General features: G+C 35.2%; 1 protein-coding gene across 6 annotated transcripts in view; it reads left to right on the top strand.

Annotated features, from left to right (window-relative positions):
- LOC150079593 (uncharacterized) overlaps positions 1-27030 on the top strand; it is a 282770-nt gene that overhangs the window by 251816 nt on the left and 3924 nt on the right. For 4 of the 6 annotated variants that reach the window (XM_090382783.1, XM_090382784.1, XM_090382782.1 and 1 more), the window contains 3 exons: positions 1946-2293; positions 14445-14561; positions 16647-19141. In XM_090382783.1, the coding sequence (XP_090238909.1) occupies positions 1946-2293; positions 14445-14561; positions 16647-19141 (2960 nt within the window). The remainder of the gene's footprint in view (positions 1-1945; positions 2294-14444; positions 14562-16646; positions 19142-27030) is intronic. The other 2 variants (XM_090382785.1, XM_090382787.1) reach the window with 2 other exon arrangements.

Below are 27030 nucleotides of genomic sequence, written 5' to 3'. Positions count from 1 at the left end.
TCTTACTGTTCTTTGCAAGGATTACATTTAACATCATTTATATCACTTCCAATCCTCTTCTCTGAAACTGATTTACATTGATTTTATGTAGTATACTAAGGAGTGAAATTCCCCTGTGATTACTATATTAAACTTTATTTCCCTTTTTATATCTTGGTGTAGTTACCTGCCTTGCTCTTATCTTCTGGAACTTTGTCCTTTTGAAGCAACCTCTGGTTAATGTGATGCATCCACTGCAGTGCTATTTTCCCCTCCAGCTTTTAGCATTTTTGGTCTAATTTCATCTAATCTGCTGCTGTGCCATACTTTATTTTTCCATGTCCTTTTCTACCTCAAGAACTGAGATAGTATCCAAAATTTTTTCCATTTCAATCTCTTCATCTTTTTTGGTAGTTATTAGCTCCTTTGTTTATCAGTTTGTCAAATTATTTACTCCATTTTAAAATATTCTTATCTTTGATTTAACATTGCTCTTATTTTTTTACCTTAATGTTTTTCTCCATGTTCTAAGATTTTTCACCTATTAGTTTTTTTTCACAATTTCTTATTTTTATTTATTTTATTCTCTCTTTAACTTTAGTTCACCATGGCATTCTGAATTTTTCATGTCTTTACAAATTCTCTCCCTGTATACCTATTGCAACTTCCATTGAAGTTCTAAAATTTTGCCATTATTCATCTAAAGTCTGTATATTCTTGTTTCGTTAACTAGTTTGAAATGCTTTTCTATGCTCCATGTAAACTTATGGCTATCTTTACACTGAAATACTGTAACTTTGGAATTAAGAGTGCATGATTTGCTCAAAATTCTAGTAATATTTTGTCATTATTGTTAATTTTATCTTTCTCTATAAACATTTTCTAAAATGTCTCTATACTTGTAATTTATCTGCCTTGCATTTAAATCTCTGACCATTTCTAATATAAACTCTTCTTTTTCACTTTTTTTTTTTGCTGTATTTATAAGCAAATTTCATCACCTAACTTTCCATCTTAAGTTTGTACTGGATAGTGTTTTCCAAACTAGTTCTAAAAACCATTACTGTGCTTTCCTTGTTCTGTCTTTCAGAATAAATTAGTCTATAATTGCTTAGCCTCCCTATGTTCATCCTTTTGGTTTCTGTTATACCTGCTGTTTTGATATTATTACCAAACTAGTTCTGATAATACTGCTTCTTTGTTGTTTAAGTATCTAATATTGATGGCATCTTGTGTTGTCCCAGAATTAGAAATTAGTGTAGTGCTATACGTCACTATTTTTCTTAATTTTTTTTTGTATTAATACTGCTTTGATAAATACTAACATGTATAATCAATGGCTGTATTTTTTAAAAATTTCATAAACTTAAGTGGGCACACAGGATGGTGACACTGCCCCAACTTTGGAAGCTTATAAGTGGTGTTTCTGTATTTTAATACTTATCAGTTCCTTTCTTCTCATAGCCAATGGAACTGGAACTCTCATGTTCTGTATAAATACTGGAGTAGTGTGTTATTTAAATTTAAGTAGCTGGCAAAATAAAAATAAATAAAAAGGGAAGTGCCTGTGTGAGTGTTTCTACCACTGATATTCACTGAAGCATCAAAGTTCTGGTAATGTCCCTGTGAGGAGGCAACTAATAATGCTGAAACTAGTCAGTAGTTGAATAATCTGTGTTATTGATTAAAAATGGTAAGCCATTTTTGGGATAATGACTAGCCAGACCACTTGGTGATAGCATATCTGAGCATGCTGTAAATTCTACAAAACATACTTGCAAACCAGTTTAAAGCATTGATATTGGTTTTAGAAGTTTAATAATTGCTTATTAAAGTTAAATTTCAGTAAGTAATAGAATTTTTCATTTTAATGAATGAAGATCTCTAATTTTGTTATATGAAACAATGCTTTAATCATGTGATTATGGCAGTAAAGCTTTGTATGTGTATTGTTTCTCCTTCATAGGTAATCAAGTTCTAGTAGAAAGTGAAAAATCCTTAACTCCTATTACTGACTCTGATACTGATTCATCAAATACTGTTTCCCTTCCCTTATCTTCCCTTGTAAATGAAGCCTGTATTCAAGAAAAAGAAGAAACCAAAGAGATAACAGGTGGGAATAAATGTGCTGGCAGTTCTGTCGAAGATGTCATACTTCCACCACCAGAATTTTCTAATTCAGTTGCTCTTAACTCAGATCCACTTCCTACTAACAGGCAAACTAATCACTTTGATATTCCTATTCCACGCCCACGACTAACTATTCAGCAGAAAAGGAAAAGTGGTGTCAGAAGACAACTAACATACCACCTTGGTTGGTGTTTTGTTACTAACATCGGTTAATTAAAAGAAAATGCCCAAATTAACTCTAAGCTTAATTTTTTTTTGGTATTGTATTTATGTAAGGTTTGCATTAGTTTTTCCTTATTATAGTTTGATTAATTTCTCCATTATAAATGTTAGTTTTGGGAAACTGTTGATTATAATGCAATCGATCAAAGGTCATTAATTGGGAATTGAATTTCTGTTTTTTTTTTTTTGTTTTTGCTTGAATTTTTATATTTCCAGTTCATTTATTGACTATAACATCAGAATTCAGTTTCCAAATTTTAATGACTTTCATTTGAGCTGTGCTTGTTGGGAATTTGACTTCAGATGAAGTATAACTGAAGTTTATTGCGTTCTTCAATTAGAATGTTCTTTCTTCTCGCTTAGTACAAAGAATATGTGAAGGAGAGAAAAGTATCACTACTTTTTTTTGAGTATATGTTGTGTTTAAGGATTAATATTATATAATGCCACTTTTTTATATAAAAAAAACAATAGTAGATAGAACTAACATGTATTAAAATTAGGCATTGAATTCAACTTTCTACAAGCTGGTGAATGCACTGTCTTCATCTAAGAAGTTAAAAGAAGTGTGTCACAGAGTTGTAATGCTTCTGTCTGAACAATTGTTATTCAGTAGACATAAATTGGACATGGACATAAAAAAAATTAATAATCAATAATTGGATAAATGAAGTGCTTTCCAGTAAATAATATTAACAGACATGCATCATTAGATATTTTTCAGAAAGTTAATTTCAATTTTTATGAAATTCTTTAAGTTTCTGAAAAATCCCATAATTTTATTCAAAGCACATTCAAAATATGTTTTTAGACAAAGTACAATTTCAATAAAATTGCTGTTTAAATATATCATTCCTAATATTGTTTTATGGCACTTAAATGGGATAAAAAAGTGTACACCAGTATTTAATGTTTACTTAACACTGCTTCCAAGAAAACAAGAAATACTGTTACTTAAACCTAATTGCCTTCTCTACCTATTCTTCATTCACTACAGAATATGTCACTGGTTGAAGGGTTCTGTAATATGATATAAACAGCAGGGATCCATTTAAAACCAGAAAGAATGTCCTTAAGTATGTCTGCCTGGATTGCTTTAGGTATTTTTTTTTTCTCTAGGTGATTCAGGAATGAAGAGTTGTTTGCTGGTCTGCCATGTTTTGAGAGGACAACTTCCAGAGCATCACTCTAGGATTCAGAAAACTGCATTGTCAGAGTTGGTTGTAAACTCAGAAAACGAAATACACAATTTCTCATACGAATTTCTTTTTACTTGTGTTGACTTTGAGATTTATGAAACAACTTTTACAAAATAAAGTTAGAAGCACCTCTGATTTAATTTTTTGTTATTTTGAAAGGGTGCTTCTGGGATTTAAGATCTCCCCAGCATTCAGGATCATGCATATCTGATAATGAGAGGTGATGTGTTTCTCCACCAGGGCAATCTGTCACTCAAGGAGCATGGTATGGCACAACCTGTGGAAAAATGTGCACAGTTTCTTTGAAAAATACCTAACTTTGAGATGCAACCAAACTGACTAATGTCTATTTTTTGTTTTGACCACAACAGTTTACGGAAAAGGCCTCCAGTTTTTCACCCTTAATGTAATTTCTTTAAAAATACACTTTCAAAAAACTTGATTTCATTTGTAACCCCTCTTTGCCAGTGGCCTTGTCCCATAAAAGAAGTCTTTTGGTTGTTTTGACAAGAATGTATACTCACATTGTAACAACATGGTTTCAGCTTGTGAAATGTTGATAGTCTTCAGTTGATACAATTTGTGTTGACAGTATCTGTTGCAAACCAAATGCAATCACATGAACAGCAGTATTTTGTTTTTACTGCATTTGTTTTAATGTATTGTTTCTGCCCTGCCTCTTTTTTTTTTTTTTTTGTTGGTGCAATTTTTGTTTTCTACAGTGATTCCAATTCATATCCATTGTTACAGTTATGAACATTCAGAAAGCCACAGTAAGTGCATCACATTATTGACAAGTGTCCATTCGGAGACTTTTAAAAACTAATGTAAAATGTGAATTTTTTTTTGAATTTATCTGCAGAAACAGGTATCTTGTTGACCACACTTTTTTTATGTACATCTAAAGCAAATCTGTATTGAATATTCCATTCTTTTCTTGTGTATTGGCTGTTGTAATGAGGGAGTCTTTTAATAAAAGCCTTTACATTGTCAACATCGTTCATGTAATATTTTTTTTTTTGAATGACTAGCTATGTTTCTCTGCTGTCATGAACAGGTGATAATTAACTATTTTTTAACCATTTACTATGTTCTCCAGATGCCCTCTATTCCTTTCAATATGAAGAATTTTTTTTTTTTTTTTTTGCAGATGACATCTTTTTCAACAGTGCACACAAGTTTTCACTGTAATGTCTGACTACAGATATCTACTGTTCAGTTTTCTTTCTGCACAGGTGTATAGATCATAAACAACCATGCAGATATATATTCTGGTTATTGTAACAATTCTTATTCCACCAGTTTGAAAATATGTCTTTGTTGTAAAATTTCATTACAGTAAATTTTTGGCACTACATGACACAGTATCAAAATTTTGTTCTAATGAGTATCAACAAAAATTATTTCAAAACAATTTTGTGTAAACAAATTCTGCTGCACTTTTTCTAATACACAGAAGTAGCAATTTCTATGCCTTGTTTTACTTAAATATCAACTTTAAAATCAATACTAAATAAATATAATGGTGAGATAAGTAAAACCAAAAATGTAAAAACATTTTTAGCATTGGTATTAATAAGGCCAAATGATTTAAGGAAGTGGACTTTTTCTACATCAGCCAAAAAAAATAAAAAATAATAATATGAAATAAAACAAAATATTTATACAATTCTCATTCCCACAAGGTTCTCCTTGTGAGAATGCCCTATAACTATCCAGTTCTGCTTTTCATTTAGCCAGACTCACAGCATCCTACCTCATTGGGAGGCAGACTTATTCTAAGCTACTGGCCATAGGTGAATTTCATGAGATCCAGTCTTCTAATATAGTTAGGGGAGGATGTTACATGGTTGTTTTTCATGAAAAGAATTAATTGCTATAATAACCACTCTTTTACCATGTGAGATGATAATATAGTTTTAAGCTAATAGCCCAAACCACTATACATTTAAGGTGACTTTTCAGGCAACTTATTGTTGCCTGTCATCAATGTATGGTCTGATGATAGGCAGCAGTAAGTTGCCTGAAATGTCACTTTAAATGTATAGTGGTTTGGGCTATAAGCTTAGCAAACTACATTATCTCAGTGGTAAAAGTGGTTATTATAACAATTAATTATATCCAGCCTTCTATTATTACTTGATTTTATGTGTTCCTTGGTCCTTGTCTCACCTATGATAAGGTCAGACCTTCCTCATTTATCTTGCTCAAACCTCCCCCCCCCTTCAGATCTCCTCTTCAAAGTTTCAAAACTAGAGGTCTAGTTTTCAAATTTTGTAGTCCATACCTAAGCCATTCTTCATATGTGCATAAATTTTCACCCATCACTAATTTGGTTGCCCTACTTTGAACCCTCTCCAGAAGTTGCACATCTTTTTAGGTGCAGTCTCCAAACTTTTATTTTTTTTTGTTATCATCCTGAAAGCATCTTTTTTTATAAGAAATACTTTTCAAAAATTAATGCATCATTGTTGTTTTTAATGTTTAACTTTTTTTCCCTTTACATGAATACTTCCATTTAAATATTTACAACATGGACTACATAATGCCACTCAATTTTCCAGTAAAATATTTCTTTTGTTGTAAACTAGTGCATTTTAGGCATTAGTGGACTTGAAAATAATTCATTGTGAATTTTTTATGAAAACATTTTTTAAAGTGATACTTAAAATTACTGAATAAGGGAAGTTGGCTGGGGCCTAGAAATGTTTTTGTAGTAGAACATTTTGCTAAAATGTTATTCGTTGTAATGGAATTTCTCTATTAGTCTTAGCTGTAGTGCAGGGAAGCACCAGGCTTTTTCTGCATCACCCCATCCCAAAAAAAAAATAATAAATAAATAAATAAAATAAAAGTAATAATAAACTACCTATCTGTTTTCTTACTTATATTTGAATTTCCATATGGGTAACATGACTATTAACAGACTATTAAGCCTCAGTTACCTATGGAAGTGACTCATTCCAGTAATTAATAACTCTGCTGTTGAAAGAAACATTCCAGTCTAAACTTTTCTTATAATTTGAAATTATTGCCATAGTTCTATAATTGTGTGTTAAAATTTCACCTTCATTTCTCTTACTATTCCTTCACAGAGCATTATAGACCTTAATAGGGTCCACTCTAAGGTACCAAGTTGCCAAGCACTCTGGTCCATATATTCAAAGTTTTCATATGGGCATCCCTTTTGCCAATCTAACAAGGTAGGTTGCTTATATTTGGACCCTTTCAAGATTTTTTTTTTTTATGTGTGGTCCCATACTTGGACACAGTATTCCAAATGCAGTCTTGATTTCCTTGAACAGTAAGTTCTGATCTCTGTCTCAAAGCAAATGTTCGATAAATCATGGATATGACACCATTGGTACTCCTTGCCACCATTCTACACTGTCCGAACACGAAGTCCGGGTGTTATACACTGCCTGAAGTCTACTGTTTAATTTCTCTTCTTTCTATGTTTTTCTTGTGTATTGTGACACATTTCTTTTTATTTGTATTTCTCCATACAGTTGATCATTGTCACTTGTGATGTCCTCTTTCTCAGGTGGATATTAGTAACTTAAGCAGAATGGTGCTGTCTTTTTTAAAAGAAACAAGAATTTCTCTCTCTCTCTCTCTCTCTCTCTCTCAACATAAATATAAAATTGATGGGTGCTTGTTGTACCCTTCAATTTTATGTTTAAATTTGGTTTCTGAACTGTTTTAAAAATACAAGCACCAAATCATACTAAGAATATTACGTCACACTGTGGAAATGCAGCATGTAAATAATGTTAATGTACTACACTTAACATTATTTATACAAAGTGTGATAGAAGATGGTATTTACCTGACTATTTCTCCTTATAAAGCTTCATTTTTTATCACTTTTCTAAGGCAGGAACATATTCTGGATCTTTAGTAAAGTCATATCAGTCTTCCCCAGATTCATTGACATGCTCTAATAATTCAAAATTTTCCTAGAAAAGTAACTCTGTACATCTCTGACAACCACCTTTTTTAGTCATTTATTGTTATTTACATGTCAGAGCAAGCATAACCTATCACTGATCATGCTGGACCTGACAGGTACTGCTCTGAAAATTTGATTGTGTGTTAATTATTGGTTCAGTGTTATTCTAATCTTCTTTACCTTCCTAAATATAGATAGCTTACTTCTGTAATTTTGGAAGTGAACAGTTATTTTACCTGGAATTATAGATGAAAACTTATCTGGTCCACCATGACATTTGTGTTACTGTTTTTGCCTCCTGCTTCAACTTGTCACTTTCAAGTTCGATTAACATAAACATGTTTCTCATCCAGCAGTTGCTGCTTTAGCTACAGAAATTAAGTACAGTCTAATTATTATTTAAAATGGTTTCTTGTTTCAATTATTAGTGATTTAAAATGGTTTTCCTTGAGTATATAATAATCATTAAAAATTTGCTTGTGCAAGTTTAAATTTTTACATGCTTAATGGTTTTCTAAACTGGAAAATGAACTGACTGATAGCATTAGTAGAGGCATTTGATGCAAGAAAGCAAGCTTATGCAGCATCAGCCAAAAAAAAAAAAAAAAAAAAAACCCACTTCGACTTCACCCCTCTGTTCGTTCAAAATATCTATCCAGCTGAGCCTTAAACTTATTTAGGCTATCAACTACCACAACAAGGGTTGGAAGTCTGTTCCACCAACCAACCACTTGCTGGCTAAAGGCAAATTTCCACACGTCTATCCTACATCTGTCTTTCCTCAATTTGAATTGTGCCCTCTCAGGTGATTATTCTGAGCGAGAGGAAGAATCCCATCAGCATTGAGCATGCTCAAACCATTCAAGGCTTTATACACCTCTATCAAATCACCTCGCTGGTGCCTAGTCTCCAGACACTGTAATTTGCAAAACTTAAGCCTTTCTTCATAAGAGCACCCCTTTGTTCCATTCACTAATCTTGTTGCCCTTCTCTGTACTCGTTCCAGCAGCTCTACATCCTTCTTGAAATGAGGCCTCCAGACCTGTATACAGTACTCTAGGTGTGGCCTGACCATTGCCTTATACAAGGGAATAATCACCTCCTTATCTCTGCTAGAAAAATTCCTATATATCATTGACAATACACCATGAGCTACTCTTGCAGCCCGTCTGCACTGCTCAGAGAACTTCATATTTGCCTGCACAACCACCCCCAAGTCCCTTTCATTCTCTACCACTGTCAGTGTAGTACCACAGAGTTGATACGTTGCTCTGGGGTTGATGTTGCCCATGTGTAGTACTTTACATTTGTCAATGTTAAACTTCATTTGCCACCTCTCAGCCCATCTGCTCAACCTTTCCAGATCCTGTTGCAGCAGCATAGTGTCAGTAGTGTCCTTGACAACCCTGCCTACCTTTGTATCGTCTGCAAACTTCGACATTAAGCTTAATATACCCTCATCAGTATCATTTATGAATACAGAAAACAATAATGGACCCAACACTGAACCCTGAGGGACTCCACTAATAACATTAGTCCACGACGAGCAGTGTCCATTGATTACCACTCTGTCTTCTCCCCATCAGCCACCCCTTTATCCACAGCAGCAATTTGCCTCCAATGCCACACTGCTCCAATTTGTGCAGCAGTCTTCCATGTGCAACAGTATCAAAAGCCTTTCTAAGATCCAAGTAAAAAAGTAAAGTGCAGCCATTATCAACCCACTGCAGGATGGAAGCCTCCTCAACAATTCATGCTGAGGGAAATGGACCATAATCTGCCACGCTGGTCCAGTGCAGGTTGGCAGATCGACCGTATTCAGCAGTCAGGGGCTTGAACCCCGGTCTACTCAAGGAGCGTGTGCTACTGCACTCTCGCTCCTGCCCACTCGGCTACGGAGGCCGGTCCAAGTATATAATATCAAAGTTATTCCCTGCATCCAGTTCCTTTGTGACTGCATCATAGTATCCAATCAAATTGGTCAGGCAAGACTTCCCCTTAACAAAACCATGCTGTGTCCGAGCTATAGCTGAAGTCTTGTCTAAATGATCCTGCAGTGCTTCTTTAACTAGTGCCTCCATTAATTTTCCTGGAACAGAAGTTAAACTCACAGGTCTATAATTACTTGTGTCAGCCTTTGATCCTCCTTTGTGAATTGGGGTGACATTTGCACATCTCCAGTCTGTGGGTACCTCCCCTGAGTCCAAGGAAGCTCTCATAATTATGGCTAAGGGTTTGCTTGCTTCCTTTGCTGCTTCCTTTAATATAACTGGATAGATCCCATCCACCCCGGGTGCCTTTCTTGTGTTTATCTTCAACAATTTCTCCTCCACTTTACTCTCAGTTATTACAAGATTCTCTAGCTTACTGCTAGAGTTGAATACACCTCTGGCTTTCCCCTCGCTAAATAACTCCTCATGTGTGAATGTCGATGCAAAATATTCATTTAGTTTGTTAGCTACCTGAGCAGGATCATCAACAGTTGACCCATCGATATCAAGTTGACCAATCTGATTCATCCCCTTCCTTCTAGAGTTTACATAAGTAAAGAACTCTTTGCTGTTTTTCTTTGCATCCCTTGCCAAAGATTTCTCGTAATCTGCCTTCGCCTGCCTAACCTCCTTTGTAACTTGGTTACAGATCAACTTTTATCTATCATAGGCTTCTGTGTCATGTGTTAATTTGTATGTATCCCATGCATGTTTCTTCTCTGCCATATGCCTCATCAGTTCATCTGACATCCATTTAGGCCTAAACCTTGAACAATATTTCTTAGTTGGTATGTATAGCCTAGTAGCTTCCAAGATAAGTTCTTTGAATGCTTCCCATTTTGCATTTGCTGTTGGTAACATCATCAGTTGGTCCCACTGTATAGAATTTAAATACTGTCTCAGTCCATCGTAGTCGCCTTTACGAAAGCATTAACCCTTCCCTTTATCCCTAATGGTAGTTACCTCTTTGAGTAAATCCCACTTCAGCACACTGTGATCACTGCCACCTAGTGGTTCATTTATCTGCAGATTCTTAATGCATGAAGAATCACTGCTGATAATCAAATCAAGAGTATTCTTCCCTCTAGTTGCCTCCTGAATATGCTGATGTAGAAAACAATCATCCAATAAATCCACAAAAGCCTTGCTAGTGTGTGAGTGACCAGCCCCCAAATTCCAGTCAATATCTGGGAAATTAAAATCTCCCATTATAAGACTCTCTGATTTACTGGCCCACTCTATTTCCCTGTACAGTATCTTATTATACTCATCAGAGTCATTAGGCCTACAGCACACTCCTACTCTCAGTTTTGATCTCCCAATGCTTATGTCACACCAAACTGACTCGACATTGCACTGTCCAGCGATGTCCACTGGCTTCACTTCCTTGGATTTTATGTATTTCTTAACTAATAGCATAACCCCTCCTCCCTTCCTATCCAGTCTATCCTTTCTGTAGACGTTGTACTCCCCAAATTCCAGTTCTGCATTCCTTATATCTGTGTGACACTACATCTCTGATATCCCAACAATATCTGCCTTTGATATTTTGAGCAATACCTCAAATTCATCAAATTTATTTACTAAACTCCTAGCATTGGTGTACACGCAAGTATACATGCACCTATTTCTATTCTTAGCTATCCTAACACAACCCATGTGTTTACTTGTACCGCAATGACTCCCGGCAGTCTCTGAAATATCCTGCATCTTGTTTTTCAGGCTTCTGCTCATTCCAATAGAAGCAGTGCAAGAATCTCTTTCACCTCTGCCAGTGGCTACTGTTAATCTATTTGTCTTTGTCTCCCCCAAGCTAGCAGTTTTCCGACCCACCTAACACTGCCTCGATAGCATCAGCAAATATTCTTGCACCCTTTCTATTTAAGTGTATCCCATCCCTGTAGAAGCAATCTCTCCTGTTAACAAGTACAGTCCAGGCTGAAAAAAATTCTACCCCTTGAGCCTTGCACAATCTTTCCAGGGCCGAATTGATCGACAAGGCTTTCATCATATACTCCCTCCTATCGTGTCTGGGCAGAATTGCAGACACTTTCAAATTCAACCCTATTTCACGGCTTTTTTTCAACAGTGACCTGTACTTGTTAAGCAATTCTGCCAGTCTCCTACTCTTGATATCATTAGTGCCAACGTGTACAACTATATCACCTTTTGTGCCCTTAAAAGATGATATCTGCTCTACAACGTCATCAACCTTTGCCCCTGGCAGACATACCCTGGTCCTGTTCCACCTATCCTTTTTACAAAGCATGTTCCCCGTTTCCCTGACAATAGTCACCAACAACTACTAGTTCCTTTGGGACCAGCGCACTCTGCCTTGGGTGTTGCCGCTGTGTTGCGCGACAACCAAGTGCAAGCTCTGGCGTTGATGTGGGCAGCTGAGAGCTTGATGGGCCCCTCAATTTAGTTCCTTCGAGGGCATCCACCCTGTCCTTCAAACTCTCATATAGGCCCATAAGAACGCTGAGTTTTTGCCTGATTTCGATACACTCCTTGCATCGCGCACACACAAAGACATCCCCCATGGCAATATCATGTCCCGTACCTGATGCTCCATAAACATCATGCAAGCTGTGCATTTTAGAAGGCTGTAATTCAGAAGGCAACTGCCCCCCTGAGTTCTCCTCTGAGCCACAGCACTTCCATTAGCTTGAGCCTTTTGTTTTGCTGCTCTGGTCTGAGTCATGTTTCTTTTAATTTAAATAAAATTTCAGTTTCAGTTTATAACCCTAAATTATCTCCCAACACAGTTATAACGGGATATATATTTTTTAGTGTTGAGTATTAATTATCTCAGAGTTCCCTTTATATAACTTCCATGTCAGTTATGTATTAATTAATTATGTTACGTTTGTAATCTAAGTCGGTATATGTATTTAGTTAAAAGTACAATTTAAATGCCAACGAAGTTCAAGAAGTTTAATAGATTTTACCGATCACTGAAAATATTATAACCTATACTATACTAACGCTATCTAGGTTCGATATATGACAATCGTATGACAAAGACAAAGGCGGGAAGTTACAAACGGTAATCTATGGACACTTAAGTATTAATTAACTTTCAAATCTTGCTGTCTCAATTCAGAATAAACTAACGATCCTTACTAGGTCTATAAGCTACTTACAAAAAATAATTTGATGTAAAAAATATTCAATAAGCGGCTAAATATGGCTAAAAAAAAAAACTTCTCGTTCAGCGGAGTTGCGACTTGTAACACGTGTATACTCTTACCGATACTTTTATGCAATTGCAAGGCCGAGTAAAGAATAAATACACCAAATTAATCAGAAAATCACAAAATAATGCTATACTGCTAAATTTAAATCAAAAGTTTTTAGAAAAACAATTTCAAATCAATAAATAAGAAAAATCCACTTAGCGGCTTTGAACACGTATGGCCCCTACTAGCCTCGTCAGCAGACCCTAGTTTCATGCTTATATCTTATGTTTTCTTCTCGTTTTCAGCAGCATTAATAAAAGTTATATCATGCTTAGAAAATGCAATGTTTTGTAATTTTTCATTAAAAAAGTTATATTGAATAAATATTGCATTCCCATTAGTAATATAGGTCAAGCATTGGTGTACTACAAGCAGAATTAAAAAAAATAATAAAGTCAGACACCTCTCAACAGATTCTGCTTGACCACTTTTGTTATAGCTTGGTATGTGACCAGTATAGGGTTAAAGACAACTGAAGTAAAAATACTGGAGACTGTACAGCTACCATCTCTTGGACAAACAAACTGCTGAGTTCATATTTACTGACTTTACTGATATGAACTCAGCAGGTCCCCTACCTACTTTGCATGCAATAACTGAGTAAAAATGCATCCTGCCATTATTTACTACCATACCCTTCAAATATTATAATTGGTTTTTATAAAAGTAACTAACTTAAGAAGTATAAGTAAAAATTCTTTCATATTAAATATTATATAAATGATGATAATATAATGAATATAGAAAGATTCAATACATTATCATACTCTTTCAAACATTAAGTTAACCTTACTTAATTAGTTAATTAAGTTGGCATTTCATGTTACTTATATATCTATGAAAATTCATTAGGTATTTATTAATAAATCAGTATATTTGCTGCTTCATAGATACAGCAGAGATATCTTTCATGAGTTGACTTAAACTGCTAATAGTATATTACTATAAAAAGGTTTGCCAGAAGAGGTGTATCTTTGTTTTTATTATTTTAATCCATTTATGTGCTTAATTAGAAGTTTTTCTTCCATACACTAGTTGGCTGCTCGCTTTGAATCTTATTCACCGACCACCATAAGTTTGATTAAATGCCAACCAACCATCTGATAAGAGACCAAGTCTTGAAACAGCTGCCACAACAATGCCTTGTTTTAAATAAATAGATTAACTTTTTTTAGTAATTTTTTTATATTAAAACAATATTAGCAATTTAGGTCAACTCATGGATAGGTGTCTTCTGTAATAGACCCAAGCCTTTGAAGGCTTGAATGGTGGCCTGTCATTGAAGCCATCCAAGACAGAACACAGATGAGTACAGTTTCTAAATTAGAGTATGCTATAAGTCTAAGATTCTGTCTAAAATAAAATTAATACTGACAATATTTAATGTATGGGATTAGGAGTAACACTTGGTTTAGTAATTTTACTTCTAGAGGGAAGGGGCACTACATTATTAATAATTAACAGCATACTTCTCTTAGAGCAAATATATATTTTTAGGAAATAGATTTTCATTGATTCAGTTAATAGAGAAGACTAATATACTTGGTTTTAGCATATTAAAACTTGTGAAATAATATAAAAAGGCATATCTGATATGAATTTTTGCTTATACATGATTTTGATACTTTATATGGTTTCAAATAAATTATTGAAATCTTGAAAATGAAATGAACTTAGTTACTATTTCTTTAAAACCTTCAACTATAACTAAATTTTGTGCATGTTTCAGATGCAGTCACTACTTCTGACACTACTGAAACTGAAGGAATTTTAAATTCTACAGCTAAAGAAGATACATTATCTAATCAGACATCTTTCACTGAACATAATGATTCCAAAGAAAGTGGTAAGAATATATTTTTGGCTTTTTTTCATGTTAGTGTGATAACTGTTTATTAATTGGTCCATTCGTTTATTTCTGTTTTCAACAAGAAGGTAGGAAGATTGTTGATGCTTTAAATAGCATAGAAATTTCCTTTTTTTTTTCATTTGCAAGCAGGTGGCTTTTGCTGTGCCTGTCAAGGTGCAGTTACTGTTTCATCAGAAATTTTATGCATCTTAACTAAATTCCTCTCATAAAGTAGAAAATTTTTTGTCCTACTTTTCACTTCTGTTTTTTGACAGTCTAGTTTTTATATACAGCATTGTGCCTTTCCTTTCATTTACTGAGCTGCCCATCTATTTAGAGTATTTTTATTTGCAAATTCATTTGTATCTTTTCGGATAGAATTCTATGTGAAAAGGCAAATGAATTCCATTTTTAAACTGTTACATTAGTGCTTCTTCAACATTTCCATTTCTTACCAATTAGTTTTCTTTTCTTAAAATTTAATTTGTATTGTTTTAATGTGTTAAGAATTTATTGAAAAAGCTGCAAAACAATTTTTATTACTATATTTCTGTTTGACTTCATTTGGGCAGAGATTATAATTAAAATTTAAGTTTATCATTAAAACAATCTTATCACTTTGGTAATGTTTTGATTTTAAAAATTTAGGCTGGATATGAGCACTAGAGCATCTGTACAAAGCTGTCAGTGAAAACCTGAACAAAATTGCAAAAAAAGTACAACTGTCCAAGTTTTTTCTGAAAACTCTTCATTTTTACATGTCTAAACCCATAGCTCTTTATTTTTAAGAGTAAGCTAATATAGGGTATTAATGTTATTTCCCTATGTATAGTTTTGATTAATCTCTCTCTGAAAAGAATTAAGTTTCAGCATGATGGACATCTCTGGTTTTGGTCATTAGTAGTCTGTTTTAGACCGACAGACATAAACCTGGTGATACATAAAGGAGTGTTGTTTAGACCCCCCTTTTTGTGATGGAGCAATATGGTCTTAGTTGCTAATGCTCCTAAAAACCAAATAACAATAACAAACCCTTTCCCTGACACATTCATCTTTATGCCCCTTACCTTTATTTTTCAAGAAAAGTCTGATCTTCGATTTTTCTATTAAAAACTTGAAAAATAATATAATTATCAAGCAACCAGGCAACAAAAGTATGGAGAGCTGTTATTCAACTGTTAGAAAGTCTTTCTATTTCTGTTGCTCTTAATTGATTTGACCTGAGAAGCTAGCAGCTCTTTAATTTTATTATCAACTGAATTGCATATAATGAGCTTTCCAGAGTTTATCATTTTTCCATTTTATCTTTCCAGAGTGTGGAAGGGGTTTTGAATTATACTGTATACAATGGACAAAAATGTCTCTTTTAAAATGTTATTTTTATTTAAATCGATTTTCGAAAGCATTATTACAGTCTGTCAATGTGTATTTTGGCCAAAAGTTCTCATTCATGTTTATAAGCATCTAAATATAGTGTGTAAAAGTCCATGAATAGCAACTTAGATTATGAAAATTGTTTTTAAAGTATGATTACTACCGTTCTGTCTAATTTTACAGTACTTATCTTACTAAACTTAAATTCATAAATGTTCATGCTATAATGTAATCAATAGATCCTTGTACAAGTACTAAAAATTCATCCTATATTAGAATATAGTGTGAAATAGTATCATTATAGTATATTTTTTGCAATGTGTTTATATTTGATCATAATGACAATTTTCAAAGAGAAAGCTATTCATGGCTGCATTTTAAGCCTCTAAATACTAGGTATAAAATTGGTTCACACAACCACTTTTTAAAAAAAAAATGTTGCTATTATGAATATTTGTTTTTCAGTGGTTATAATGCAAATGGTCAGCAAAATTGAGAGATAATTGCTTAAATTAAAAGCTTCTAATTTGAAAATATACAAATTTTGGTGTATAGCTTTATAAAAAATGTGCTACTCCTAATAGGTTACATTTTGAAAATAAAATGCAGTACAGTCGCATCCTTTTTATTTTATTATAGTAAAAAATGGATTTTAATCCATCTCAAAATGTTAATGGAAACTTTAACATGTTCATCTAATCTTTTCAGAATCAGTAAGTGTTACACCTACAGAAAATAAAGCAGAATCCTTTCTGGAACCATTAAATATTCCATCAAATATGACAGAACTGTGTGCATCAACAGAACTTGATGACGAAGAATGGGAAGTGAATATTCCTGAACCACCATCTCCATTTCGAACAGACAATGAGTCAGTTGATTTTATTCCATCTGACGTTACTGTTATTGAAACTCATGCCCAAAGTGATAATGTTGAGCTGTCCATTTCTAGTGAGACTTTTCCAACGTGTAATGGTAATGAAGAATCCAAGAGTGCTAATGATCTCCAAAGGCACCATAACTTTAAACCTCATGCTGTCAAGTCCGAAAGTGATAAAACTGTTGACCATTCCCCTCCACTTGCTACTCCATCCCCGATTCCTGATCTGCCCACAGAACAAACAATATCAGATGTAGGTCCAATTAGTGAGACAAAAATCCAAAATAAAATAGATAAAACAGAAAAATTGTCCAAGGAAGCAAATTTTTCCACATCAGTTAAAAATAATACAAAGCAAAAATTCATTAACTTTACCATTGGCTCATACAAAAATGAACAAGAGGATATATATTCACCTAATTCAGAAGAAAAGTTCATTTCAACTAACCAAACTATGCAAAAACAGTTATGTGCACAAAATGCTGAATTGCCTAGTTCAATCTCTGAAACTGTGATTCAGATTACAAATGCTTCCACACCAACAACCAGTGTTCCACAGATAACAATAGGATCATTTAGTGATCAACAGAATCAGTTGGTTGGGATTCACCAAAGTGGAAATGCTAAAGGACATGTGCATCAGCGTTGTATGGAATTTGATTCTAAGGCTGTTTTCAGTCCTAACAGAGCATCTTCTCTTGTAAATCTTATGAGTGAAAAAAGAATTGTTGACAAGGGTCAGTCAGCCGAATCTATGAAACTTGATATTTTAAAACGTACTCATTCAGATCAGAACTTGATGACAACAATGCAGTTGGTGCCCGAAAGTAATAAAACAGATTTTATTCAAGAACAGGAACGTTTACAACAAGAGTATTTAAAACTACAAAAGCAATTTCTGATATGGCAGGAACAGCTAGTTCATAACCAAGCCCTCTTGCAGAAAGAACAAATTGTTCCTCAGATGGCTGTTCCTCCATTTCAGACTTTATCATCAGTTGCTTCTGAAAATCAGACAGTAACTGGAAAAGTAAGTGAGAGTCAGTTACCAATATCTAAGTCTGATGGTTTTACAGACCCAAAGGCTAATAAATTATCTAATCTTTCAGAATCAAAACCAGGAGTATTGCCTAAGCCCATTCGACAGTCACTTCAGAAATCAGATCTTGGCTGTGCTGGTTCTCAGGACTCAAACAAAGCTACACTAAGGAATACAGAGGAAGGCCGATCACAGACACTACCGAGACCCAAACCTCACCCACGTCCTTCAGCAGGAAAGAGTTCAACATTAGATCGCCGAGCACGTCCAAAATCGCAAATTATTTGTGTATCCATTGAACCATGGCATCAAAGGCATCGTGAAAGTGTGGGATCAACCGTCGTAGCTTCAAACGTATCCAAATTTCAGAGCATGGAAAGCCTTCAGTCCCAAGAAGATAAAGAGAAGCCTTTAGCTCCAGAACAAAAAATGTCTATTTTGGGCAGTAATGCTGGAAGTGCTTCATCTGGGAAACAAAGTAAGCAGCTATCAGTGGACACAGAACCACCAAAACCTGTCTCACGATCAAAACCTTTGGTACGTATTTCTAGTATGAAGTCAGATTTTTGTTTGACAGAAAGGCCTTTAAGGTCTCAGACATCGCAGCCAGAAGAAAGCAAACAACTTACAGGTCCAGCTCTTCTATCAAAAATCCGTGAAGAGATGAAGAGGCGAGCAAGGCATCCAGCAGGAGATAAAGTAGTGAATGAGGATGCCACACAGAAAAGTGACTCAACAGAGAATATAACAAAGGAACAGGAAGTGAAGAAAGAAAAAAATGAAGCAAATCTGGATAATCAACCCAACCAGCGCCATGTAACAAAAGTGAGTATTGGCAATCACCTTCCAGTATCTAAACCTCTGGTTGCTTACACATTTTTTACCTCTAGTGATGCAAATAAAATCAATTTGGCACAGGATAAGAAAGAAGATAAAGTTATCCAGAAACCAGCACAGCAAACTAGTGAAGAACCCACAGTGGCTATTGTGTCAACTGTATCTACCTCATTGCCACAGTGTGAGACACAGTGCAACTCCAAAGACACTAACTTAAATGTATTACAAGTAAATCCTCCTCCACCTCCCCCACTTCCACCCTCTGGACTTTTGTTTGCTGAAAGACAGTCTGTGCCAAATTCAATGCAGAACAACTTGAAGAAATCTAACCAAAGTCTGCCATTAAAGAGGCGAGAAAAGGCTAATCCTGTTGCACCACAGCTGGATCCTCGGGAAGAGCTTATGATTGAAATCAGAAGCTTTGGAGGAAGGCAGACCCTGCGAAAGGTAAGCTAACTTGTGTGTAATGCAGAAGAATACAATATAGCATGTGACTTAAGTCGCATAATTTCTTACTATTTATAATTAATTTTTTACTGTAAATCTTTTTTTTTTGTTTTAGGGTAGAATCTCAAGGAAAAATTAAGTAAACATTACTATACTTAATAATATTCTTAAAATCTATACATAGGGAAATAAAGTACTCCTTTGTTAACGAGATTCTCTTGTCAGATATGATGTTGCATAGGGTATATAAGTAGCAGTCTATATATAAAAGTAAACTAAACTTATTAAAATCTGGCACCCTTTGGGATTAATGGTGCCAGATTTTAATGAATATAATTTCAGTGAATATTAAGCACCAACAACTGAACTTATATCTGTAAACATTTGATGACTAAAAGGTAGTGCTAGATGTAAATAATAGTTCAGTTTGTTGCGTGTAAATATGACAGTCAGTCACAACATATGCTGTAGTAATGCACATTTAAAATTCTTCAGTTTTAAATTTATGCCTTGTATAGTACAGGCTGGCCTCGATTAACGCGGTTAATTCGTTATTATTTGGTTTTTAGGAGCATTAGCAACCAAGGCCATATTGCTCCAGGATATGCAGTGGTCATTTCCTGACCTTTCCGCATCCTCCGTATTTGTTGGGCACAGGCTCGAACCCTGGTCTAATCAAGAAGCTTGTGCTACGCACTGCTGCTCCTGCCCACCTGGCTACGGAGGTGCAGATTAATTCGTCCCGCGAGCGCATCACGCAAAATGGAAATGCGTTAATCTAATATAACAGTCAATATAATTGGTCCTTGACCTTCTGGAATGTCCATAAAAAATTTTAAAAATACCTTTTAAATAACTTTTTAACTGTATACAATGTAAAAGATAATGAAATAATTATGGAATTAGATGTTTATTGCATAAAACAGCGGTTCCCAAACTGCGTGCCGCGGAATATTTTAAATTTTCGAGGGAAACACAGCAATACTCGACATCTGTCAGACACCGCGCGAACTACTAGCTTGAAGTAGTTCACAGTTTCAGCATTTCTTATTAAGTTGTTTGGACCTAACTACTAAACAGAACTGTTAGGTATTTCTTTTGGTCTGGGTGCTCCTTGAAAAAATTACTGAGACACTAAGGGTGCCGTGAACCGAGAAAGTTTGGGAACCTCTGACATAAAATACACAATGAAGAAATGACTGTTGCGGAAATATTTGAACTGTGTTGACTTTCTCTTTTCATCAATCAATTTCCTATAGCCGACAACAATCTTCTCTGGGCCCTGGTGAAATAAATATTGCAGAAAACCTCAAACCTTTTGTTTGAGGTTCTCTGCGATACGAAAGATTTCATCTAATTCTTTTACCATTATCTCCTTTGCTGTAACATTTTTCATCTGGCTCATTTAAAAATTTGAATTTTTATGCAAGTGTGCATTGACTTTATTAGCAGGAGACAAACAAGTAACGTCTTCTTCTGATGGTTGATGGAACACACCAAGGGGGGGCAAGCAGGCAAACGTTTGTTTATTGACCGTACGACTCACGGTAAGCTTAATGCACGATTCAAATCTTTTTCAACTCTCGCATAAAAAAAAAAAAAAATCGCGTTAACTGGAAATTTGCATCGTGTAAAGTGAAAAGTGGTATAATCTTTCAAATAGCGTTAATCGAACTCGCGTTATGCGAGGCCTGGCTGTATATTGATGAATGTGCTGCAGAGGAAAAAAATCTTCACATTGGAAGGGAAAAAACCATTCTTCTTAAGGAATAAATATAGTGGGATATGTGGAATTAAATCTGTTTGTGCACATCAGTATCTATTTATGGAAAAGATTAACAATGAAGCATAATTCCCCCCTCCCAGCTGTATCCACACTGGACATTTTGTATCTCTCTCAGCTATTGTATTGTACAACTTTCAAACAGATGGTCTTGCCAAAAGGTTAATTGGCCTTTTGTTTAAACGATGAGATTGCTATGACAGCCTGTTTCAGGTCTCTAGTGACATTCAGAAAACAGATAGCTTTAGCTGTATTACAGCTTTGTAAACTCTGATTTCATATACTGTACTTCATGGAACTCATGTCAAACAACTTCTTTACAACTGTTTTGTCTGTGTTGTCACTAGAAATAACCTATCTTATGAGGGATGTGTAGGGAAACAGGTTATCCATAGCAGTATAATCTTTTAAAAAAATGGCAAGGCTATATGTTTGCAAGTAGTATAATACCAGAGCAACTTGATGCAAAGACAAATTTGTTTTGCTGTGAGACTTAAGACCTTTGAGAGATTTTGCATAAATTCTTAAAGACAGATGCAGTTGTTGATAGTACTGGATTGCTTTCTTAATATTTCTTGATTTCAAAATTTTGATATTTTTGCAAAATATCCCAAATTTTAAAGAATTCTCAATTGTGGAATGCCAGATTTTCCAAAATTTATTTATTGCATATATTTTTTATTTTGTTTGTTGTGCTGCTTGCAATCAAGGAATTGACAATTGCTTTAATGTATTGTAAAGTAACTCAGATTAAATTAGTTACTATTAATATTAGTGATTTTGACATTTTAGACTTTCCAAGTTTTCCCCAAATGTTTTCAGTTAACACAGGCAGTCTGATTGATGTCATGGAGGTGTTCCTATGAATGGCAATATATATTGAAAAAAACATAAATTGGACATTGTTTTTTTACAAATGTACATTTCTGTTATGACAGGAAACTGATTCTGTGATAAAATTTTTGCACTTAAACTCAATTTAAGCATTAGCATTAGCATTAGTAGAGGCATATGATGCAAGAAAGCAAGCTTATACAGCATCAGCCAAAAAAAAAAAAAAAAAAAAAAAAAACCACCACTACTCCCATTTCACCCCTCCGTTCGTTCGAAATACCTGTCCAGCTGAGCCTTAAATTTATTTAGGCTATCAACTTCAACAACAAGCGATGGGAGTCTATTCCACAAACCAACTGCCCGCTGGCTAAAGGCAAATTTCCGCACATCTATCCGACATCCGTCCTTCCTCAATTTGAATTTATGCCCTCTCAGGTGATTATTCTGAGCAAGAGGAAGAATCCCATCGGCATTGAGCATGCTCAAGCCATTCAAAGCCTTATACACCTCTATCAGATCACCTCGCCGATGCCTAGTCTCCAGGCTCTGTAATTTGCAAAACTTAAGCCTTTCTTCGTAAGAGCAACCCTTTGTTCCATTCACTAATCTTGTTGCCCTTCTCTGTACTCGTTCGAGCAGCTCTACATCCTTCTTGAAATGAGGCCTCCAGACCTGTATACAGTACTCAAGGTGTGGCCTGACCAATGCCTTATACAAGGGAATAATCACATCCTTATCCCTGCTAGAAAAATTCCTGTATATCATTGACAAGACACCATGAGCTACTCTTGCAGCTCGTCTGCACTGCTCAGAGAACTTCAAATCTGCCTGCACAATTACCCCCAGGTCCTTTTCATTCTCTACCACTGTCAGCGTAGTACCACAGAGTTGATACGTTGATCTGGGGTTACTGTTTCCCATATGTAGTACTTTACATTTGTCAATGTTAAACTTCATTTGCCACCTCTCAGCCCATCTGCTCAACCTTTCCAGATCCTGTTGCAGCAGCATAGTATCAGTAGTGTCCTTAACAACCCTGCCAACCTTGGTATCGTCTGCAAACTTGGACATTAAGCCTGATACACCATCATCAATATCATTTATAAATACAGAAAACAACAATGGACCCAACACTGAACCCTGAGGAACTCCACTAATAACATTAGTCCACGTTGAGCAGTGTCCATTGATTACCACTCTGTCTTCTGCCACTCAACCATCCCTTTATCCACAGCAGCAATTTGCCTCCAATGCCACACTTCTCCAATTTGTGCAGCAGTCTTCCATGCGCAACAGTATCAAAAGCCTTTCTAAGATCCAAATATATAATATCAAAGTTATTCCCTGCATCCAGTTCTTTTGTGACTACATCATAGTATCCAATCAAATTGGTCAGACAAGACCTGCCCTTAACAAAACCATGCTGTGTCTGAGCTATAACTGAATTCTTGTCCAGATGATCCTGCAGTGCTTCTTTAACCAGTGCCTCCATTAATTTTCCTGGAACCGAAGTTAAACTAACAGGTCTATAATTACTTGTGTCAGCCTTTGATCCTCCTTTGTGAATTGGGGTTACATTTGCACATCTCCAGTCCATGGGTACCTCCCCTGAGTTCAAAGAAGCTCTCATAATTATGGCTAGGGGTTTGCTTACTTCCTTTGCTGCCTCCTTTAATATAACTGGATAGATCCCATCCATCCCTGGTGCCTTTTTTATGTTTATCCTCAGCAATTTCTCCTCCACTTTCCTCTCAGTTATTAGAAAATAATCTAGCTCACTGCCAATGTTTACTTCACCTACGACATTCCCCTTCCTGAATAACTCCTCATGTGTGAATGTAGATGCAAAATACTCGTTTAGATTGTTAGCTACCTGAGCAGGATCATCAACAGTTGACCCATCGATATCAAGTTGACCAATCTGATTCATCCCTTTCCTTCTTGAGTTTAAATAGGTAAAGAACTCTTTTCTGTTTTTCTTTGGGTCCTTTGCCAAGGATTTCTCATAATCAGCCTTTGCCTGCCTAATCTCCTTTGTGACTTGGTTACAGACCAACTTATATCTATCATAGGCTTCCATGTCACCCATTAATTTGTATGTATCCCATGCATTTTTCTTCTCTGCCATATGTCTCATTAGTTCATCTGACAACCATTTAGGCCTGAACCTTGAACAATATTTCTTGGTTGGTATGTAAAGCCTGGTAGCTTCCAAGATTAGTTCCTTGAATGCTTCCCATTTTGAATTTGCTGTTGGTAACATCATCAGTTGGTCCCACTGTATAGAATTTAAATACTGTCTCAGACCATCATAGTCGCCTTTACGAAAGCAAAAACCCTTCCCTTTGCCTCTGATGGTAGCTTTACTGAACTGTTCAAAACAGGAAAGCAGTCGAAATATATGTGCACTGTTTTACATATTATGCTAGTCATATCAAATTCTTCACATTTTAAGTCAAAATAGAAGAGCAGAGTAGAATTTTACTACTGCTTCTCTTAATACAGTTCATTAGAGCAGCACAAAAAAATCACTACATCCTTAACTTGCCTGCTCCATTCAACGTTCTCATCTTAAATGAGAAAGGTCATTTCTCTCTTGAAAAAACTGAGGGCTTAAGTCATCCTTGTTACAAGAAGTTTTACTTGGTGATGCTACCTGTATTTCCTGTTCCTCCTGTACTCTTACCCTGTGTTCTAACTCGGTAAGATCCGTGTTAGGTCAGCTCTGTATCACACAATTCCAGCATCTCTACCATATTACATATGTCCATGTAATCAAAGCCAATCTGAGAATAAGTAAAAGTCTTCTCTATTAGTGAAGCGTTACTTATTCGTAAGGTAGTGCAATATGTGGTAACTCGTGAAGGTAGTCACAATATGAGATACAATCAAATTGATGCCTTTATACTAATGTAGTTTTTCATTATGAGTTCACTACGGTGTTTTTACACCGATATTTTATACTGTATTTTAAACTCATAATAGATTATGCCTTGAGCACTTATATTTTATTTAAGTATAGGCAACTCTCGGTTTACGAACGAGTTCTGTTCCAAGATGTTCGTTATACATTTTGTTCAGTATGTGTAGCTTGCATTCCTGAGCTGTTAGATACGTATCATATAAATTAGCAGCCATTTTAAAGCATTAAAACCATGTACTAAACATCAAATGGTCTATACAGTATGTTTTATTATAATGTACGTATGCATTATGGTTTATGATATACGATACGTAATGTAAAATAAAAGAATAAAAAAACAAGATATCATACTTTTTAATTTTAATTAAAAATAGAGTTACAAAACAGAAAAAGAAAATGAGTACTAACATAATATATGTACTGTATATACATATGTATTCAACTTTTATTCGTCAATATTTTCCATATAAGTGACACTGGGTGCAGATGAGGTAGATGAAAGGGCATCTGATAATGAAGAAACAGCTGGGTTTCCACTTTTTTAAAATGTTTTTATAGAAGATTGCACAGTTATTTTATTTATTTTTTCCCCTTCAACAATCTCACTGTAGCATGCTAGACAGTCAAATGCCTCTTTTCACTTTTGCAGTTCTTTCCATATTTGTGTCTTCAATGATTGCCAACCCCTCAGAAATTGATTTAAAAGCTGCAGCCATTTTTTGTCTTGTAAATGTTCTGGGAGGCTGTGGAATATCAGATTCTTCTGTTACTTCAGAATTTAGATGTCTATTTCAATTATTTCATCGGTTGTTAATTCCTCAAAATGAGAGTCCAAAAGTTCTCTCACATCAAGGTCCATTTTATTGCCCAGTTCAACAATTTCCTGATAATTATTGTAATAAATACATTTTTTAAAAGTTTATTTATTTAAATCTTACAATTATGTTCACGATATGTTTGGCATTTTGTTTTATAAGGAACTCTATCTATTGGCGACTTTAAGAAATTTTGAATGATTCTGACATTCGTTATAGCGAATGTTCGTAAATCGAACATTCGTGAACTGAGAGTTGCCTGTATTATAAGTTAAGTGATTTCTTCCAATGATGCTGCAGTGTTATTTATGGGCATCTTAATATTGTATCCTGACCAGAATCCTGGCTGATGGCTAGTCCTCTCTATCTGTCTCTGTGATCAGTTGTTTCATGGTTTGCTGGAGATAATAGGCTTTAAATGTCAGGCACTCCTTGATCTATTGGTTTTGACAGAGCTCATTTGTTTTAATTTTTAATACCTGTGAAAGCTACTTATTTGTCATCTGGATCTTCAATGTTATTAATAGGATGGCTATGTATGTTGCTAAAAGCAAGGACCAATGATGCTGCAGATGGTATACCCATCACTTGGGTATACCATCTGCAGTCTCAGCCACCCCTGAGACTGCACAAACTCCAGCAGTCTTTTGGAGACATATGTTCTTCATATGTCTCCATAGATCTGGTAATCACACTTTAGGGAATGTGCACTCATGGCAGACGTTCGTCTTTTCTCAGGCTGGTAATGGTTACATACACTATTCAACGTCTCAACTGCAAAAGCTTAGTGGTCCTCCACCACCACCACAGCAGAGATTTGTCTGGTCTGCTCTTCCTCTTCATGAGTTTCTCACACTCCCCAGGCTGGCAGTCAAAACATCAGTAATCATAATATTTACAATCAAGGTCTATGAATCAGAGTCACAGCACTGGTTCACAGAATCACGGCATTATACCATAAAATTTAACTAATCAACAGCTTTTTTAAAGTTACCGATCCCGTACTGTTGCTGACCATACCTGCAGGAGCAGCATACAATTTAGTTGACACACAGATCAGAAACTTTGCAACACATGAAGTCACTAAGAGCAGTAATGCCATTCACTTCCTAAGTAAGCCATACCATTAAACCCCTACAACAGAGATACTTTATTTTTGAGTGATATTTAAAACAATTCCTTTCTAGAACATACACAGGAATATAAACAATATTTTAAAGATATGCGAGTTAGCAAAGGTGTCCAGGAAGGTTATTTCCAACAAGTCAGTGCAACTGCACGTACATCTGCAGTGGCAATGCATACTGAAATCTGACTTCTGAGGGACACTTCTTACCAAGGTACTAGGACCTTATCACTCCCCAATTTTTTTTTTCTGCAGAGATATCTCAAAGAACAGGCATTTATTAGCAATTTATACTTGGCCAAAAAAACTAAAGAGCAGCATTGAATTAACAGCTGACATTCTGCAAGGTGTGCATCACTGAAAGTATGTGTTGTCAGATTTGCATGTTTGGTGCACAACTGCAGGCAC

This window comes from Mastigoproctus giganteus, chromosome 10, assembly GCF_048544385.1.
Source record: "Mastigoproctus giganteus isolate SK-2022 chromosome 10, ASM4854438v1, whole genome shotgun sequence".
Lineage (NCBI taxonomy): Eukaryota > Metazoa > Arthropoda > Arachnida > Uropygi > Thelyphonidae > Mastigoproctus > Mastigoproctus giganteus.
This window is presented reverse-complemented; position numbering and strand designations above follow the sequence as displayed.